Raw genomic sequence first — 19,994 nt, 5'->3', positions numbered from 1 at the left:
AAATAGGGAAGTGGAAATTAGAGTTTAGCTCAAAGTAGGTTACAAACAACTGACTTGGAGATTGTAGAGTAGTTGGTCAGACATAGGCCAGACGCATCCAGCACATTCAAAAGTTTGTAAAGCATTTAGTTAATTCGATCAATGTAAGCAGCCTGGTTCAAAGTGACAAAGTAAAGAAGAGGGCTGAGTTATGCCTTGGAATATAAAATTTAAACAAGGCTTTTGCTTTTTATTATTCAGGGTTGAATTACATTTTCTTTATGAATAAAAAGCCAACATACTCAAAAATTTGTTAATTTCACTCAAATTATACCCAGGTAAATATCAAATGGCTATTCTGAAAGGGCCATTATGATTTTCCCATGTGTGAAATGTTTATACAAATTTTGTCTCCTGAATCTAACTGTTGCAGCTCTCTAAATATAATTCCAATTGGCTTTTTTTCTGACAACATGCAAAAGTTACTTATTAAACAAGCACTCTCATATCTTATTGGTGGAATTTTAATTGGTACAACAGCCAAAAGGATACCATTAAAAAAAAAAAAGAAATAGATTCTGCTTTCAAACACCTTCTCAATTAGTGAGGAATTCAGATACATTTTAAAAATATGAATTGATACCATAAGAGTTTATAATATAATTAATTATATCTAGAGCCTAGATAAGAATGTACCTTGTTCTTACAGGGATAATAGAACCTTGAACTTGAAACTGGACATCAAGTATATGAAAACGGTCTGTAATTTATAAAAAAGAGAAGAAAATTATTCAGAATTTTAGTTTTGGGCTAGAAAAATTCCTTCCTTGTCCCTTCCACCACCAGAAGCTCAGGCTTCAATTACTACCTTTTTTGGCGGGGGAAAAAAATTCCTGCTTTTTGGATTGTTTATTTAGCAAATGCCCCCTTGTTGTCTTCAATGAGTCAGACTCTGTTTTAGGCACAGGGATACAGTGATGAATAAGACAAACTGAGATAGGAAAAATTATAGGCAGTCAGGAAATTGCCACGATAGAGGGAATCAGGTTGGAAACCACAACAAAGGCAAGAAAATAATTTTATTAGCTAACAGATAGGTTTAAGTCACAGGACCTGCCAGAGTGACCAACTCAGGTGGGGGAGGAGGAAGGCCTCTTTTTCCAAGTCAGGGATCCCCAGGTAGAATGCATAGCTCCAGGAGGTCATTTAACATAACATAAGACTGTGAGGAGTCCTTTCTTTAAAGCCAGTCTCCTCCGGTTAACATGCTCATCCTCTCAGAGCAGAGACAATGATTAAGCTGATTAAGCTCTAAGGAAACTAGGCAGTTTCCAGGAAACACCTCCTCCGGGCTGAGCAACAAAAGTGGCCCCAAAAGGCACCAGCGAGCCCCTTCCCCAGCCATACAAAAGGTATGAAAACCAAAGCTTTTGCCCTAACTAGCGGGGACCCCAGTTGGGACCCCTTTCGTTTTCAGAGTTGTTATTTTCTGCCTTAATAAAACTATCCTGTGCTGAAAATTGACCTCTCTGGTCTGTGCCTCCATTCTTCCGTGCTACGAGACCATGAATCCCGGTGTATACATAGACATACATGAACACACACACACACAACACATCCAAAAGTCCTGCATCAAAACTCCTTCCCCTCGCGGAGCTTACTTACCTTGTGGAGTAGTCCAGTTACAAACAAATGAATGCATAAATAATGTGCAAAGTTGTAGGTAGAATTTTAAATTGTTCTGTTGTTCTGGGTAAAACACCAAGAAGAGAGCCCAAAACTTAATAATCATCCTAAGAATTAGTTCCTTCTTTCTGTCCACCCTCCTTTCTTTCCCTCCCTTCCTTCCTTCCTTCCTCTATCCCACTGTGTTGCCCTCTCTTCCCTCTTAATGTTCACTTCCTTTATCCTCTTGCTGTGTATGACTCCTACTGTGCCTGTCCCCTCCCCTCTAAAAAATTTACATTATTCTGTTGTGATTTTTACTTTTGAGGATGACTGCAGAAAAACCAATCCCAGTGCAGCAGTGCCAATGCTCGAAAAAGCCTTTTGTTGTGGGTTTCAAAGTCAATGGACCGTCCCATTTCATACATTTATTATTAACCTGCATTATTAAAGCTGATGCTATTCTCAATGATTAGAATCTACGTGTGGCCTGAGCAATTCTGACAGGAGCAAGTCAGAATCAATGACTTGCCACACTGAGTGCCACTGAAATCTCTCGCTCTTCATATCTGTAGCTTTTCTCTGGAAATGTGGCAAATGTTTTAACTCTCCCTCTCAGCATCTCAATCGTATTTTCACTTTTTCTCAAAGAGAGAATTCCTTGGATTAAAAAAGTCCCATCAAGCAAGTCTGGAGATTACAATAGTTTCCACTTCCATCTGCAGTCATGTCACACTCCAGGTAAGGCTGTAATATGGTGGATACTAAAATCCATTTGAGTGCCCTTTCTGCCTGATTATCTCATGGTTTACACACACTGTGCATCAATTCTTCACATGTATGTAAAGAGAAGATCCTATATAGACGCTTAGATATTGATGCCAATGAAATGAAAAAAGGTTACAGTACAATTATTCCTTTTCCTACAAGTGCTTATATATTCATGCTCTAAGTCAACTTCCATGTATGTGGATAGAAATGAGTAAAGCTATTGGCTTGTTAGTTTCTTTTAAAAATAGTTTGCATTTTCCTTTTAGGCGTTTTACCAACAACCTCCACCTTGAATGATACAGTTTGCTGCAGAAATAGCCTTTGCTTAACCCACTGTACCAGTCCGGATAATTATTCATTATCATAGCCCTCTCTAGGACTGCTCCAGACATGAATCACCATAGCAACCCATCCTAAATAAAAAATACCATGGTAGTGATTTTAGGGGGGAAAAATCTATAGATGCTGAACTCACAGCTGTTATTCGCAGCCCACACTGAAGTTAACTAAAAAGCTGAGCCATTTCACAGGTGTAAGAATTTACAGACATCCATATTTGTGTCTAAAGAGCTTAGCTACCTAATCATGATTCACAGCCTTGATCCCCAGTTCAGCCATAATGACCAGTTTGTTCTCTCAACAACTAACATTAAAATGTCTGCCTCATCTTCAATGCACCCTCACTCACCTCTGAACAAGTCCATATACCTTTTCCTGATGTCATTCTTCTATAAACCCATATCCTTATGCACCTTCAAAAGTTTACCTAAAATGTATGTCCCTTTTATGGCTTCTAAGCCAGAACCTACTTAGGATCTATCACTCCTATTATTGTAATGATATTCATATTCATTCTTCCTCTCTCCTCTCTCCTCTCTCCTCTCTCTCCCTCTCTCCCTCTCTCTCTGTTTCATTTTGACTCTCTCTTATGTGCAGCATTTAGCTCTTTCTTGGGACAGCTGCATGCAGTTGGTGATGTGCCTGCTTATATGTTTCTGTCACTTGAGCTTAAAAACATTTTTCCATATATCCCTTGTCACTTACTGATTGATACGGCTGGCAGATGGCATTTTTTTTAGAAGAAGTATCATCAGCTGCACAAAATATGCTGACATCTCTAGTAGTAAATAATGCAAGACAGTCACGGTTTAGAAAGCTCACTTGCTGCTTTTACGAAAAAAAGAAAAAAGAAAATCATAGGCTTATAAGAAAATGATAAGGTAGACCTTAAGTTAGAGTGTTCTAGAAAATGATCCTAGTACTTATATTAAGAATTTGCCGAGAACATTGTTCTTTTCTTCATTTAAAAGATATTTGCTGTGTGCATTCCAATTGCTGTCCAAAAAACTCATGAAGTCACAGTGAGGAAAAAAAAGAATACAAGGATCTTGTTTTCATGAAATTCACATTCTTTATGGGGAGAGCAAACATAAGCAAGCAAGCAAATATGTACATAAGATCACTTTGATCATGATAAATGAGAAGCTATAGAGGCGTGCTAATAATTAACAAGCTGTATAGGCATATGTAGTGTGTATGTGTTTGAGGGACAGAGGTGTGTGATACTATGAATGCCCTGCTCTGCATCTCCCTGGCCTACCTTTGCGTTCACCTGCAATTATGGCAGACCACCATCTGAAGCTTCAAGCACCTGCACATATCTTCTCTGTCCTGGGGGCTTTCTCTGGAACCATGGCAGTGTGTTTGCAGGGGCACAACTCAGAAGCGCAGGGGGTGTGGCTCGCCTCCGTCCTCAACCAATGGGGGATGAGAGTTAGTGTATAGATACCACAGCTTCCTTCTCCTCTGAAGTGACGATTCTAAGATGGGTTCCACAATTTCTTAGAGTTTCCCAGGAGGATTTAGCCCCAGTTGCTCACAGCAGCAGCCTTATCATTAAGACATTTGAATGGCCAGCCATGTGGCTCAGTTGGTTCAGAGCTTGCTCAAGAGTGTGAGCTCTGAGCAACAGGGTTGCCGGTTCAATTCCTGGCCCGAGCTGAGCTAGCTGCTAAAAGGCAGGATGGCTCAGCTTAAAAGAAAGCCAAAAAATAAAAATAAAAGACACAGTTGAGGGCCGGCCGAGTGGCTCATTGGTTAAGAGTTGGCTTGGGAGTGCACGCTCTGAGCAGCAGGGCCCCATTTTGGATCCTACATGGGCCAGTGACGCTGCACCCTCTACAGCTAAGATGCTGAACAATAGCTCGACTTGGAGCTGGGCTGCCATGAGTGGCCGGCAGCAGGCGTGCGCTTTCGTGAGCGGCTGTCCAATGGTCTGCGAGCTACTGCCTCACCCGGGAAGAGCGCAATGATAATACCAACATGGGCCAGTGAAGCGACGTCCTCCACAACTAGACTGAAGAACAAAAGGACAGCAACTTGTCTGTTCCCCTTCCCCGATTCCCCAATGCTGTTCCCTCCCCCAATTCCCCAATAAAATCTTTTTTTTTTTTAAAGACACACTTGACAGGTTTTCTTGACTTCCCTTTCTCACTTTCCCCACTCCTTCATTTGTGTTTCCTGGATTCAACTCCTAAATAAACTACCTGGACTCAAGTCCTTGTCTCAAGATTTGCTTTTGGAAAAAAATGGAAACTAGCATAGTTGAAGAGGGAAAGTAAAAATTTAATTGGGCAATTAAGGAAGATCACATTTAGGTGGTGTCCGAAATGAGATCTAAATGACTACAAGTTACTATCCATGCAAAGGTATGGGAAGAGAGTTCCTGGTGGAAAGAAGAATGACAGCAAAGGTCCTGAAGTGAGCGATGTTCAACGAACACCAAGAAGACAAGCTTGAGCAGAGTGAGCAAGTGGTGAGTGGTAGCAACGACATCAAAGGGGCAAGCAACAGATATACCAGGGGTGCCAAAAAAACGTATACAAATGGACACTTTAGTCAATGTTGCTCAAGGAGTAGTTCGCCGTAATCAGAAGTGTCTGGACGCTGCTGGTAATCACTTTGAGCACCTCTTGTCATTGCAGAAGTCAAACATGACTCGTATTCATCTTTTGTTATCAGTATATATTGAGTATTACAATTTTAATGCAGTTTTTTCCTTTCTTAAAATATGTATACATTTTGTGGCACCCTCTGTATTTTATAGGACTATACAGGTGGTATTAAAGAGCTCGGACTTATAATCAGCCTTTGTAAGGTTTTAAGCAAGGGAGTGATATGTTTTGATTTTCAAATAAATCTCTGGCTATTTTTAGAGAATATATTTTAGGGAGATAAGAGTTACAAACTAATAGAAGGGAATCAAGAATACTAGTTATGAAACTTCTGTACTAGGCTAGATAAGAGAAAAAATATATATACTTCTTTTAATGAGGAAAAGTAGAAGTAGAATGCTCACACTCAAGGTACATTTTTGAGAAGAAACCAACAGAACTCACTGATGGATTACATGGAAGAGCAGTCAAAAGAAAAGAAAGAAACTAAATTCCAGTAAATATGAAAAGCCACATTGACATAAGGATGGAACAGGAGATATCAATTTGGGAGAGAGTGGCATTTTTAAAACAATTTACAACTATAAAGCCAGATGTGATCCTCTAGGAAAAGAAAGCAGACAGCCTGGGAGGAGACCTTGAGAAAGAGTTCAAGCAACCACAAAGTAAACTGAGATGGAGAAGTTAGCACAGATAGACAGAAGGCAAGAGCTATGGTTTCATGGATGCCAAAAATGATATACATTAAGAAATATCAGGAGGGGAGAAGTGGCCTACTGTGAAATGCTGCTGAGAGTGCAATCAACAGAACAGAAATTCAACCTTTCAGGGCCGGCCATATGGTGTGTTGGTTAAGAACTGGCTTGGGACGCCAGAGGGCCCCGGTTCGGATCCCACATATGAGGGCCAGTGACACTGCCCTCTACAGCTAAGATGCTGAACAACAGCTCAACCTGGAGCTGGGCTACCTGTGAGTCGCCCGAGACAGCGTAGGCTGCAGCCCCTGTGGCAGTGGGTTGCCATGGGCTACTGTATGTAGCCAGCAGCCAGCGTGAGCGGCCAGCGGCCACCGTGATCGGCCGTCCAGAAGCCGGTGACTGATCTGCCTCGCCCAGGAAGAGCGCAATGATGGTGCCAACTTGGGCCAGTGAAGCAACGTCCTCCACAACTAGACTGAAGAACAAAAGGACAGCAACCTGTCTGTTTCCCTTACCCCAATTCCCCAGCATTGTTCATCCCCCCAATTCCCCAATAAAATCTTTAAAAAAAATTTAAAAAAGAAAAAATTCAACCTTTCAGATCATCGATAAGAGCAGCATGAATTTGTGGGTATGGAAAATGGATTGCTGTATATTGAAGACAAAAAAAATTTGAGGATGTTTAAATAGGAAATAAAGAGAGATCTTTTTAAAACTTTATTCTTAAGAAAAGCAGAGACAAAGTGCAATACCTGGATGGGGCATGTGGGATCAGTGTGACTGTGCGAGAGAAAATGTTATGCGTTCACATCATCTCCTCTTCCTGAGCATAAGAGGAGTAGGTTTCTCAGTGTCCCTTGCACTTAGGTTCCTACCATGGAATTGCATCTGGACAACGGAGTGTTGATAGAAATTATATATGCTGTTTCCAGGCATTGAGCTTTAAAAACATCTCATCAGTCTTCCACTTATTTTTCTCCCTTCAACAGCAAATTTGAAAGTTATGTGCTCCAGATGGAGCAACCACAAAGTGGAAGCAACCTGGGTTTCTGGGTCAGTTTTGAGGGGAGCGTCCAAGAAGAGCCAAGCTCCCCATCTTGGACTCTGATATGAAGAAGAGATAAATCTTTGTTGTGTCTGGCCACTGAGTCACACATGTTCAATTGTTACCTCAGCAGAGTGAAGCCTATCCTAATATCCCCACAATGTTTTTTTTTAAGATTGATAAAATATCATTTTGCATAGTTTAGAAAATGCACCAGTAGGGAGGCAGACCTGATATTGCAGGAAAGAAAGTATATAATGGCAAGAATGTGATACTTGAGAAGATAAGAAAGCCTGAGATCAAGGGTAGCAATTGTTAGAAGTACTGCACTGCAAAGTAAGAAAGGCAGGGAATGTGAATACAAAAGAAATCACAATGATACATTTGGTCAAAGGAAGCTGAGGGAGTTTTCTCATTTACTGCTTCTATTTGGTCAGAGAACAGTGAGATAAGAAAAGAATACGATCTGAGAGAAAGGGAGGAGATGAGAAAATATTGGTTCTTTGAGAAGAGATGACAACTTGTGAAAAATAATTCAAGGAATGGGAAATCAGTCAAATTAAGAAAGTAAAAGAAGACTGTCACTATTGTGTATATTATAAAGGGGTAGTAAAATATGTCCACGTAGAAAATTTGTGTGCATTTTTTATGTTGATTTCAGCTTCCTGGCTGAAGGCATAATGTAGTTGGATAGATGGCGTTAGCCAGGCATGCACGAGGTCTGACGATTAAGTCCACGAACTCATCCTAGAAGAAGTGCTACATACCTCATTGCTCAATATCACTATGAGCACCTTTGAAGTGCTCCCCTTGGGAAGCTATGCACTGATGCCAGCGCCTCCTCCACCCTTCAAAGCAATTTTGGAACTCTTTTTCTAGAATGGCCATCAGAGCTGTTGTTGTACTACCCTTGATGCCCTGAATGTCATCAAAATGTCTTCCTTTCAATATTTCCTTTATCTTCGGTAAAGAAAGAAGTCACTGGGGGCCAGCCAGATCAGGTGAGTAGGGAGGGTGTTCCTGTACAGTTATTTGTTTACCGGCTAAAAACTCCCTCACAGACAGTACCGTGTGAGCTGGTGCATTGTCATGATGCAACAGCCATGAATTGTTGGTGAAAAGTTCAGGTCTTTTTCATCTAACTCTTTTCACACAGTCTTTTCAGCACTTCCAAATAGTCAAGTTGGTTAACTGGCCAGTTGTTAAAAATTCATAATGAATAATCCCTCCGATATCAAAAAAAGTTAGCAACGTCGCTGCAACAAGTTCACGAACTTAATTGTCAGACCTCGTATAATGGAGAAAGCAGAGCACGAACATTGCAGGTCATCACAAAGGAGTGGCTTAAAGGATGGATCGAGGAATGTTAGTGGGACAAGAGGGAAATATAGACATCCACAGGGAATGGACGATGGATAATCTGTAGCTGAGAGGCCTCCAAGAGTACTGAGTTAAGAGTACCAGTATAAGTAATCTACAAGGATAAGAAATGATGGTCAGAATGTATAATGCTTCAAATCAAGATTTTAAAATCAGTTCAATGATTTTCTTTACCCTTGATATCTTCACTTTATTTTTAAATATTTTATTAAATTTATTGGGGTGACATTGGTTACCAAAATTATACAGATTACAAGTGTACAATTCTACAATACATCATCTGTATATTGCATTGTGTGTTCAACACCCAGGGTCAAATTATTTATTGATGATTTAGAAGTCAAAGGTATCACACAGTAAAGGACAACATACAATATTTTCCTTATAAGAGCTGTTGGGGGAAAGCACTCTCATTTTCACAATCAGAAAACCTTTACTACTTCTGAGCAACTCATTTGCTTTCATTTTATTCAGAGTGGAGATTATGTGATTTACTGAAGAGGGTTGTACACGTGGCAGAAACATTTAAGTTATTTCTGCTAAATGTGGTATAGATGATAATAAATCTTAGAAAGAGACCAAGAAATCACTTTCAGCTTATAAGTATGGATCTGTGGAAATTAAAAAAGAAGAGAGGTTAAAAAAGTGGGGGAGAGCAGAAAGAAAGGACAGGCTATTAGGCAGATGTAGAAGGCACGATTTGGTGTCCTCTTTACTGTATTAGATCACCAGTGCTTGGTTAGATAAATGGTAGGCCCAGGAGATAGGCTGCAATAGGAAATAGAAAATCATCCACAGGTACAGTGAGGTTAATTCACCTCAATAATATGTTTCTTTACCTGATTAAGAGGGAAGCGCTTCCAAGGAGCCCAAGAAAGTCACACCACAGTGCAGTGTCATCATCAAACACAAAGAAGGGAGAGATACAAATGTCCCCCGATTAGATATCCTACAGACAGATCTCACTGCCACTCTCTGCCCTAAAGCTGCTGGATAAATGAATTACAACGCCACTCCAGAGCTTAGTAAATGATAGGCACCTAGGAGCAGCAATAAAGTAGAAAGCAAAAGGCTGAAAGTAGCCCCATTGACCACATTTGGTAAATAAAACCATACCTGTTTATGATACCCACTGTTCAAATACACAGAAATATAAAGACATGTGGAGCTTGCGAAATAAGTTCCACATGATAAAAATAGAAGAAAAGCAAAGGAAATAAACATTTGAAAAATACAAAAATAAAGAGTAATCAATATATGTTATGTCATCTAAACTAATTTCATGAAAATACGGAGTTTTGAAGCAAGATTAGACAATGAGACCGTGAGACAACAGACTTACCCAGAAAGGGACTGAATAAGATGCAGAAGCAAAGATTGGGCTGTTACAGTCCATGAGGAAATTAATGAAAATATAATTCTGATGAAAAAAAGTAAATTGTGTAAGAATCAGGAAAGGACAAAATCATAATTCCAAAATTGTGAAAATAATAATGCGTAGGACAAATAAATCTGAGATTCTATCCAAAAATGAAGAGGGGAAGAATGAGAAGATATAAATAAAGAGAAAATGATAAATGTACAAGGAAGAAAATGAAAATGTAATATACATAAAATCTGTGATCCAGTAAAGGAACTAGAACAATTAAAATAAATACCACACAGATATGACAGTAAATTCAATTCTGAATGTGAATGAATACACAAAACGATGGGTCTAAAGCCAGGGGTCTCTGGGGTCCCAGACAAAGTTGTTGAAAAGGGAAATACTTCTAGATATAGGCTTGAAATGTACAGTTATTATCAAGGTGATAAAAGATCTACAACCATCCAGGCAGAAAGAGAGAAAAAACAATCACCTTTCACCCGTTAGAATGGCTATCATAAAAAAGGCAAGAGATAACTAATATTGGCAAAAATGTGGAGAAAAGGGAACCCTCGTGCACTGTTGGTGGGACTGTAAATTGGTGCAGCCACTATGGAAAACAGTACAGAGGTTCCTCAAAAAATTAAAAATAGAACTACCTTATGACCCAGCAATTCCACTCCTGGGTAATTATCCAAAAGAAATGAAATCTGGATTTCAAAGAAATATCTGCTCTCCTATGTTCATTACAGAATTCTTTACAACAGTCAAGATCCAGAAACAACCTAAATGTCTATCAACAGATGAATGGATAAAGAAAATGTCACACACACACACACACACACACACACACACACACACACACTGGAATATTATTCAGTCATATAAAAGAAGGAAAACTTGTCATTTAAGACAACATGGATGAATCTGCAGGACATTATGCTAAGTGAAATAAACCAGACACAAAAGGACAAATACTGCATAATCTTATTGATATATGGAATCTAAAATAGTCAGACTCATTGAAGCCGAGAGTAGAATAGCGGTTGCCAGGGGCAGAGTGGAGGGGGAAATGGGGAAATGTTGGTCAAGGGGTGCAAAGTTTGAGCTATGCAAGATAAGTAAGTTCTGGAGATCTAATACAACACAGTGACTGCAGTTTACGATACTGCATGTACTGTATACAGTAAGTCCTCACCTAGCATTGTCCATAGGTTCTTGAAAACTGCGACTTTAAGTGAAACAATATATAATGAAATTAATGTTACCATAGGCTAATTGATATGAACTCAATATCAATTAGCCTATGGTAAAACTGATTAAAGTCGCAGTTTCCAAGGTCCTATAGATGAGGACTTACTGCCCTTGAAATTTGCTAAGAGGGTACATCTTAAGTGTTCTAACCACAAAAACAAAAACAAAACAAAACAAAAGAGAAAGAAAACTATCAATATATGAGGTGATGGATATATTAATTAGGTTGATTGTTGCAATAATTTCACAATAGATACATGTATCAAAACATCATGTTTTACACCTTAAGTACATACACAATTTTTATTTGTCAATTATTCCACAATAATGCTGAAAATTAAAAAAAAACTTCAAGAAAGAAAAGTCTTACTTATCTGTCTTCATCAGTTTTAAATTAAAGGGCAGAAATTAAAAAAAACAATATGTAGAGTTTTAATGAAAAAGACTCCATTCCCTACAAGTGGTTTTGTTTACATATGAAGTGTCACATGGGCAGGATTTAGAAAATAGATCGCTCAACCTTAAAGGAGCATTTGGAGACGTGGACTGGCAGGGATGGTCAAAACCATTTAGTAAAAATTTAATTTTAGCTAATTCTTATAAATGTTATCACAAAGAGAGATCAAAAAAAATTTAAGTCTTAAATTAGTAAGACAAACAGACACCACAATGTTTGAAATTAAGATAAAATACTGGGTCTGAAATTCCAGACGATATTCCAGAGAAAAGGTTATCAGTTTCTTTTCATATATATATGAAACTGTCAGATGGACACTGTCAGAAGATCTAGTTTTACTCTTAAGGTTGTCAAATAAGGAAATATTAACTCAATATTTGTTGAAGTTCATATACAATTACGAGTGTATTTTTCTTAATTGAGGAATTACATTCAATTGTGAAAATAAATCTTAATTTCTGTGGATTTTTACATATATTTATATATGTAACCCTCACCTGCATCAAGTTACAGAACATCTCCAACATTCTAGAAGTCTCTCTAGTACCCCTGCCCAATCGGGGGCATCCCTTTCCAATAATAAATACTATTCTGATCTCTGTCATCACACATTGTCTTTTTTACTTCGTGTAAATGTAATCATACAGTGTGCACTCTTTAGTATCTGACTTCTTTCTCTCAACGTTATGTCTTTGATATGAAGCCATGTTGTTGCTCTCATGGGTAGTTCACACTTTTTCACTGCTGTGAAGTATTCCATTGCATAAATATATCACGATTTGTTTACCCATTCAACTTTTGATGGACATTTAGATTATTTCCAGCTTTCAGCTATTAGGAATAAAACTTCTGTGATCATTCTTGTACATGCAAGAACCCTATTTCTGTTAGGTGTATATCCAGGAGTAAGATAAGTTGCTTAAGGTGCTGTGTAGCTTAAGCAAATACTTTTAGGTATTTCCCTCAAACCAGCTGTCTCTGGGTGGTGAACACACAATGTGATATATAGATGATGTATTACAGAATTGTACACCTGAAACCTATGTAATTTTACTAACAATTGTCACCCCAATAAAATTTAATTCAAAAAAAACAAAACAGCTGTGCAGATTAAAGTCATCACTTGCAATGTAAGTATTCTAAGTCTCCATATCCTTGATCATACTTGGTAATGTTAAACATTTCAGCCACCCTATCTCCCATAGGATTTTTAAAAAGAGTTTTGCTTTCTAAATGCTAGAGAAAAAGAAAATCATGGAAAGCAACTGAGTCCAGAAAAATAGCATACAGGAGAAATAACCAAAAATTCCATAGAGTAAAATAATAATAGCAAAAATACCAAAGAGCATCTCCTCTAATTATGATAGTGCCTTGTAAACCCCGTGTTGAACACATCAGACATCTCTGCTCCTGCTTTGGAATGTCTCTCTAGAACATGTATTGATGGCTCATCTATCTTTACAGTTAACTACCAATTACACGTGAACTTATTGCCTAGACTTATACAAATGTACTTTTCATTGCCATACTGGCAAACAAACAAGCAAACCAAAAATCAGCAAATGGAGATTCTCTGAAAGCCGACGTCAGAGTGTAACATGAATATATAACCACAGGAGACCAAACCAGACCAAGCCCTGCTGCTCCATGTGCCCAGCCAAAATAGAGCAGCTGCAGCAATGAAACCAGGCCGTATCCACTGGAAATTCTGGTTGTTCTTTCTGCTCAGTGTCATCAATCGCAGCACTTGATTAACGTAATAGAAGGTTATTCACTTTCTTCTTAGTTAGCAAACTGTTAAACTCTCATAAACGTAAGCCCTCTAATATTTGCATAGGTATAGCTAAGATCATATAACAAGGTAATCGGAAAATTAGTTTGCTGCGTCATGAATAGGTGATTCCAATTCTAAATCCAAATTTAATTGAAACCAATATTTTCCAGGTTCCCTTTCATTATTATGAATATTTCAAAATTTATATCCAGCAACGTAAGTAGTATTTCTCTATATCATTTCCATTTCAAAGTTAAACAATATCAAACTTAAAGAGGTTTTAAAACAACACAGTCAGGTCATCCTAATTTATAGAATGTAGATAAAATCACATACATCTCTATTGCCTGCTAAAACTGTTTTTGCTTCTTTTAACACTAAAAACATTTTAAAGTGTGTGTTCTTCCTATTCAGATTGGTCTTTTTTTGGAAAAACAGGTCATGTACCCAGTGCTGTGGCCACATGATTTAGGGTATTTTTACAATGCTGGAAAATGTTCAGAAAGATTTCATCGGCTTAGCTACTTCCCCTAATGCACTCAATACCAGTGATTACATGCTTGTTGCCTTTTTCTATAAAAAGAAACTTCTGAAACAGGAAAACATTTACCATTGCATGAATATGTAAGTCACGTTCAATGCCAAAATCATCATTACCTTCGATAATGCCATGAACTCTTGCTTCCTATTGTGGCATCTTATAAATAGCTCAGCTAATTTTTAATGTATTCCTTCTGTATCTCCAATGCATTACCTTTATTTAATCTTTAGCAGTAATATCTAATACACATACAGTGAAACGGAATGTGATTTCCTTTTGTCACTGACAGTAACAGATAGTTATTGATAATTATGATCCATGTGTAGCTCCTTCTTTCATTAGCAGAGAAGAGCATACAATGCCAGATCAACTGCCGGAGCAGTTCTGTGTCATCAATCTCAAACCACTTGCCAATGTCGTGAATGTGCATATCTCCCAGAGTAATATATCTGTGTCATCTCATTGTCATATATACTGAATTGTTTAGAAAAGCAAACTAGAAGCGAAAAAACAAATATGAAGAAACAAAAAAAATTTTTTTCTGCCCTATATGAAATGTGAGATAAATGGATATTTACTGAGTCTGTATTTTCCTGCGTATGTGTATACATTACTATAGCTATGACCCTGAGATCTTATCATCATCAGAATCCACTTTTCCTAATTAAATTCTCTCAGAGGGACTATTTGGGGTTCAAACCATCTTTCTTAATGGACACACCAAATAACCACATGGAACGCATAGCAAAGCTATAAACAACATCCCTATATTATTTGAATGCAAGAGATTAGCCATTAAAAAACAGTTATGGGATTATGAAAAGAATTTCTGAAGATCCAAATATATCAAACCATTCTTCATTCTCCCCTTTGTCAGCATATTTATTATGATACGGTCATTTCGCATGAAAAATAAGAGTACATTAATGAATGCTAGTAAAATAGAAGAGAATAGAGAATCATGAAAAATCATCTATATGCCACCTCTTTCAGAGCCCTTTGACAAAGCCACTTAAATTCTCTACGCCTTAGTTTCCTCACTCAATTTTTTTAAAGACTGAGAATCAAATGGCATAATATCTTTAGAATCACTTTATAGAACTGTAATCAATGATACATCTGTAATGTAATTGTTAGCTGCCTAGTTTCAAATCTTACCATTCAAAACAGAGTAAGAATCCCAAGTGGCCAAGACTTTCAAAACAAATGCTTGTAGAATTATGCAATACATCTTGTAATGTGTGTTGAACAGGACAGACTAGTTACAGTGTGTTCCGTACAACCTCCAATATCAGTGACTTAACACAACATGCAAATTTCCTTGTACATCTGGGCAACTCTTCAGGTCAGCAATATTTCATGTAGTGACATACATACCAATCCAGGCTGAAGAAGGCTCCACCATCCTCTCCCTGTACCATCTCAAACATGCGGTCTCCTAGGTTAATAAGAAAAGGAAAACATTGGAGAGTCTCGCTCTGGCAGTTAAATCCTTCCATCTAGAAATAAGCCAAGACCTAAGTAACTTTCACTCACAGTCCATCAGCAAAAACTAGTCACAATAGACCCACATAACTGCAAAAGAGAAAGGAAGCATCATCCTTTTGTGTTTCTTGAATGGGAACTGGATACAGGAGAGCATCACAAGTGTCACCTACAAGTTTCATTCATTATGGTAAGCTCCTAAATTCAATTGCCTATTAGGTGATTTAATATAACCATTTCTACCTTTCTGTTCTGTACAAGTGGTTCAATACCTGTTAAGATAAATGTGCTTGTAAAATAAAGATCACATTTTAACCTACAAATATAATTCAAGGTGTTTTTTTTAAAATTCAAGTTTATTGGGGTAACAATTGTTAGTAAAGTTACATAGGTTTCAAGTGTACAATTCTGGAACACATCATCTATATATCACATTGTGTGCTCACCACCCAGAGTCAGTTCTCCTTCCATCACCATATATTTGATCGCCTTTTCCCTCTTCTACCACCTCCCTCCCCCCTGACCCTTTGGTGACCACTAAACTACTGTCTGTGTCTATGAGTTTTTGTTTGTCTTGTTCCTTTGTTGCTTTCAGTTTTATATTCCACATATCAGTGAAATCATGTGGTTCTCGGCTTTTTCTGTGTGACTTATTTCGCTTAGCATTATAATCTCAGGATCCATCAATGTTGTCGCAAATTGCACTATTTCATCTTTTCTTATGGCAGAATAGTGTTCCAATTTGATATTTGTTCTGTACCAACTTACTTTATGTCTTAAAACAGGCATGGGGATCCCAGGCACCTCAGGTAATTTTATTGCCACAAGTAACAACACAAAACCTTTCCATTTCCCAAAGCCCCAAAAGCAATCCGCATGCACAATGCATATGCACGTGCGCGCGCGTGCGCGCACACACACACACACACACACACACAGCTGCAGGCAATGTGCATGCCCATTTAAATGGAACAATGTAAAACATCTTCTGAAGACACTAAGGCACTATTACAGAGGACTGAGAGGCAAGCAACAGTGTTAGAGAAATGTCCATGCTCTAATATAAGTTTAATGAAACTTTGCAACATTTCTTTCCCAAAGTGGATAGGCAGCACACCTGAGGGGTATCATGATGAGGCCATAGCACAGATGAAGAAGATTATGACTACTAAATGCATGGATATATATACATAGTCATGTGTTGGCTTAGCAGGATCTCTGAATGAGAACTGGTAAAGCAAGTTCCAAAACTATGTACATAGATAATATTTTATAATACAGAAAATTTGGTGTGGCTCATTTTTTACGTCTTGGTATAAAGGCAGAGTGTGATTGCTGTAGACCCCCAATGTCAGCCATAAAGATCTTAAGTTCATGTTGATCTTAAAATCATATCATTTTAGAGAGGTAATCTGAAGGGAGCTTTTCTAAGGGCCCAGTCAGAATTGAGGACCTTATTTGTTTCTGTTCTCCAGCAAATACTATGAATGGCGACTCTAATACCTCCCTGATCTTGCATTTTAAATAGCTGACGTCTCCAATACCAAACTGTATTTAATTTGCATCCTTAAATGTGAAGTCTCAATTAATCTCCCAAATGTAGTGGATGCTCAGTAAACATTTCTTGAATGATTGAATGTGCTAGGAGACTAAAGACATGTGACAGACAATATTTAGGCTAAATGCTTTGCTCCTAGATTAAACTTGAGCTCTACTCAATAGTAACAGTTTCTTGATATGAGAAAGCTGAGTTATGAAGAAGGACTAACCATCTCCCTACAATTATGAGGAATATAAGTTATAAGAGCAGGGGCGCTGGAATCAGACAGCCTGGGTTCAAACCTTGTCTCAACCAGTTTATTCTTGTGTGACATTAGGTAGGATACTTAAGTTTTCTGTGTCCCAATTACTTCATCTTTCAAATGAGGATAATACCATCCACTTGACAGATTTGTTCAAATTATAAACAGTTATAATATATGTAAAGTACTTAGAAAACTTCATGACAAATTGAAGCACTCAATAAATATTTGCTTTTATTGTTTTTATTCATTAAACTTTATTGGGGGTGACAATGGTTAGTAAAGTTACATAGGTTTCAGGCATACAATTCTGTAATACATCATCTGTGTATCACATTGTGTGTTCACCACCCAGAGTCAGTTCTCTTTCCATCACCATATATTTGACCCCCTTTACCCTCATCTACCACCCGCTCCCCCCTTACCCTGTGGGAACTACTAAATTGTTGTCTGTGTCTATGAGTTTTTGTTTGTTTGTCTTGTTCCTTTGTTTATATCCCACATATCAGTGAAATCATATGATTGTCAACTTTTTCTGTGTGACTTATTTCACTGAGCATAATAATCTTTGTATTCTCTTCCAAGGTGATTCCTCTGACATACCTAGGACATTCTTAGTCCTCAGGCTTGCAATTAAGGGACCACCCAATGGGAGCATTGCTACTACTAGAAGACATGGTCTTTTCTATTAGAAAGAAGAGATTGGGAAGGACAATCCCAAATTAATTGCAACTACTCACAAGGCAATTTGAAAGGGTCCATTGTTGAGGGCACCATTTGTCCTTTAGCAGGCTAGGCCTGTTTCCCATTAATTCCCCTCTCCTTCACACAAAGGTCCCTAAATTTTGGAAGAGGGAAGAAGTTGAGGATCATGCAATCTAGTGATCAATAATACAGCATCTCTACCAAAATTTTACACAATTGTTAGGTAAAAATTTCTTGATATTTGGAGGACCAATTTGTAACTTGAACTAAAGAACACTCTTGACACTCCAAAAATTGAAATAAGTACAAACTTACGTTCTCAATGAGTTAAAATTACAAAAGCAGGTTGTGTCATCTTCTTTTGTTCTATGAAAGCAAACTATTCAGCTATTTAATATTAGACATGCTCAATCTAAAATATTGGGATATTTGATCTAAAAAGGACAAAAAACTTATTGTCTTCCTAATTATCAGCTGAGAACAATTGAAAATGACTTAGCAGTATTTGCTGAACTGTACTGAAAAGTTCTAATTAATTTGATCTGCTGAATAGAGACCAACTCAAAATCAAATTACCAATTTGATGTGAATAATAAACAAGCCTCCCATTTTTATTGTACTAAGTAAATCTTGACTTATTTATATAAGTGTCTAACATGTTTAAATTTTTTTTAAATATGTATTTTTCTCTATATATGAAAATTCATGGCAACAAAATCACACTTAGAATTAGACTGAAACACCATTTTTGTTTATGAAGAAGTAAAGTGGTCCAGAAACTGGCTTACTATTTGGCTTCTCAAAACATTTCTGCATTATGGGGAAAGTTAGTTATGCAAATTTCATGAGGTTTTTCAGAAATTACCCAAAGGCAATTTTTTCCTCTGCACTATACCTCATATCTAACCTGTATATTTCATGTCAATAATTAACATTTTTCATTGATTTTTATTGGATCTATTGATTAACCTATTCCAGGGCTTAAATAAAATAATATTTAGTGCATCTTTTCTGTGCTTCTAATTTTTTAAAGGTAGAATACGGAATTTACATATAGCTAAACAATGAAAACTAATATTAATAGCAATTAAGATACAAAAAGTTGTATTTAGTCAGATGGGAAATTTTGAAGGCCAGTAGATCTCTCCCTATCAGAGCTTCCACCTATGCAGAGCACCCAAACTGGAACAGATGTTTTGGGTAAGAAGTAGGAAAATGCATGCAGCTGTGCCAAATATTTACCAAGCATTCATTTATGAATTTTGCATGTGCCAGCTCATTTAATTGTTCCAAAAATATCCTTCGACCTATTTAATTTTCTCCCTAAACTAAGGTTATGAGACTTAGCAAAGTACACAATGCCCAGTTAAATTTGAATTTAAGATACACAACAAACTATTTTTTAGTGTTAATGTGTCCCATGGGATATAGTTATACTAAAAAAAAAATAGTTGTTTATCTGAAAATCAAATTTAACTGCAAGTCCTCTATTTTATCTGGAAATCCTACCCTAATAGGCAGGTAAATTTTATAGATGACAAAATTGAGACACATACACAAAAAAAATTATAGAAGACAAAACTGAGACACATAGAGTTTGAATGTCACACTGCAGCAGTACAAGGGTTCAATTCCGGGTCAATCTATCTCCAAAACCCAAACTTGACTACCCTACTCCACTGTCTTACGTCACAGCAATTCTCTGGATCTTATTTGTTTATAATATATAAATAAATAAATATATATATATATATATATATATATATATATATAAAGTATAAATGAAAACTCAGCTCAACGTTTTTGAGCGGTTCTTGTCATCCATGTTCACCCAAGTTAATCATCTCAAAAGCTTTATGCCAATCGTATGATCTCATGACATGACTTTGAGAACTTTTCTTGAAACTTGCTTTGTGCTGAACTCTCAAGTTTTCACCATATTTTATTCTGCTCTCATAAAAGATATCAATGTGGAGTCCTGAGGCACATGACCTTCCAAATGTCTCTAGCAACTTAATTCATCTGGGATCAAAAAAAGTGACATCATACTCAAAGGCATTGTAGGTGATTTACTTTTTTGAATAAAAATGGGTAAAATTGGAGAGATTTGCAAGACTT

General features: G+C 37.3%; 1 protein-coding gene across 1 annotated transcript in view; it reads right to left on the bottom strand.

Moving 5' to 3' along the window:
* The window catches only part of LOC109389930 (signal peptidase complex subunit 2-like), a 118,927-nt gene that overhangs the window by 32,542 nt on the left and 66,391 nt on the right, over window positions 1-19,994 (bottom strand). Inside the window, 1 exon segment of the mRNA XM_019655897.1 lies at window positions 15,262-15,322. Coding sequence (XP_019511442.1) covers window positions 15,262-15,322 — 61 coding nt within the window.

This window comes from Hipposideros armiger, unplaced genomic scaffold, assembly GCF_001890085.2.
Source record: "Hipposideros armiger isolate ML-2016 unplaced genomic scaffold, ASM189008v1 scaffold_250, whole genome shotgun sequence".
Taxonomy (NCBI): domain Eukaryota; kingdom Metazoa; phylum Chordata; class Mammalia; order Chiroptera; family Hipposideridae; genus Hipposideros; species Hipposideros armiger.
This window is presented reverse-complemented; position numbering and strand designations above follow the sequence as displayed.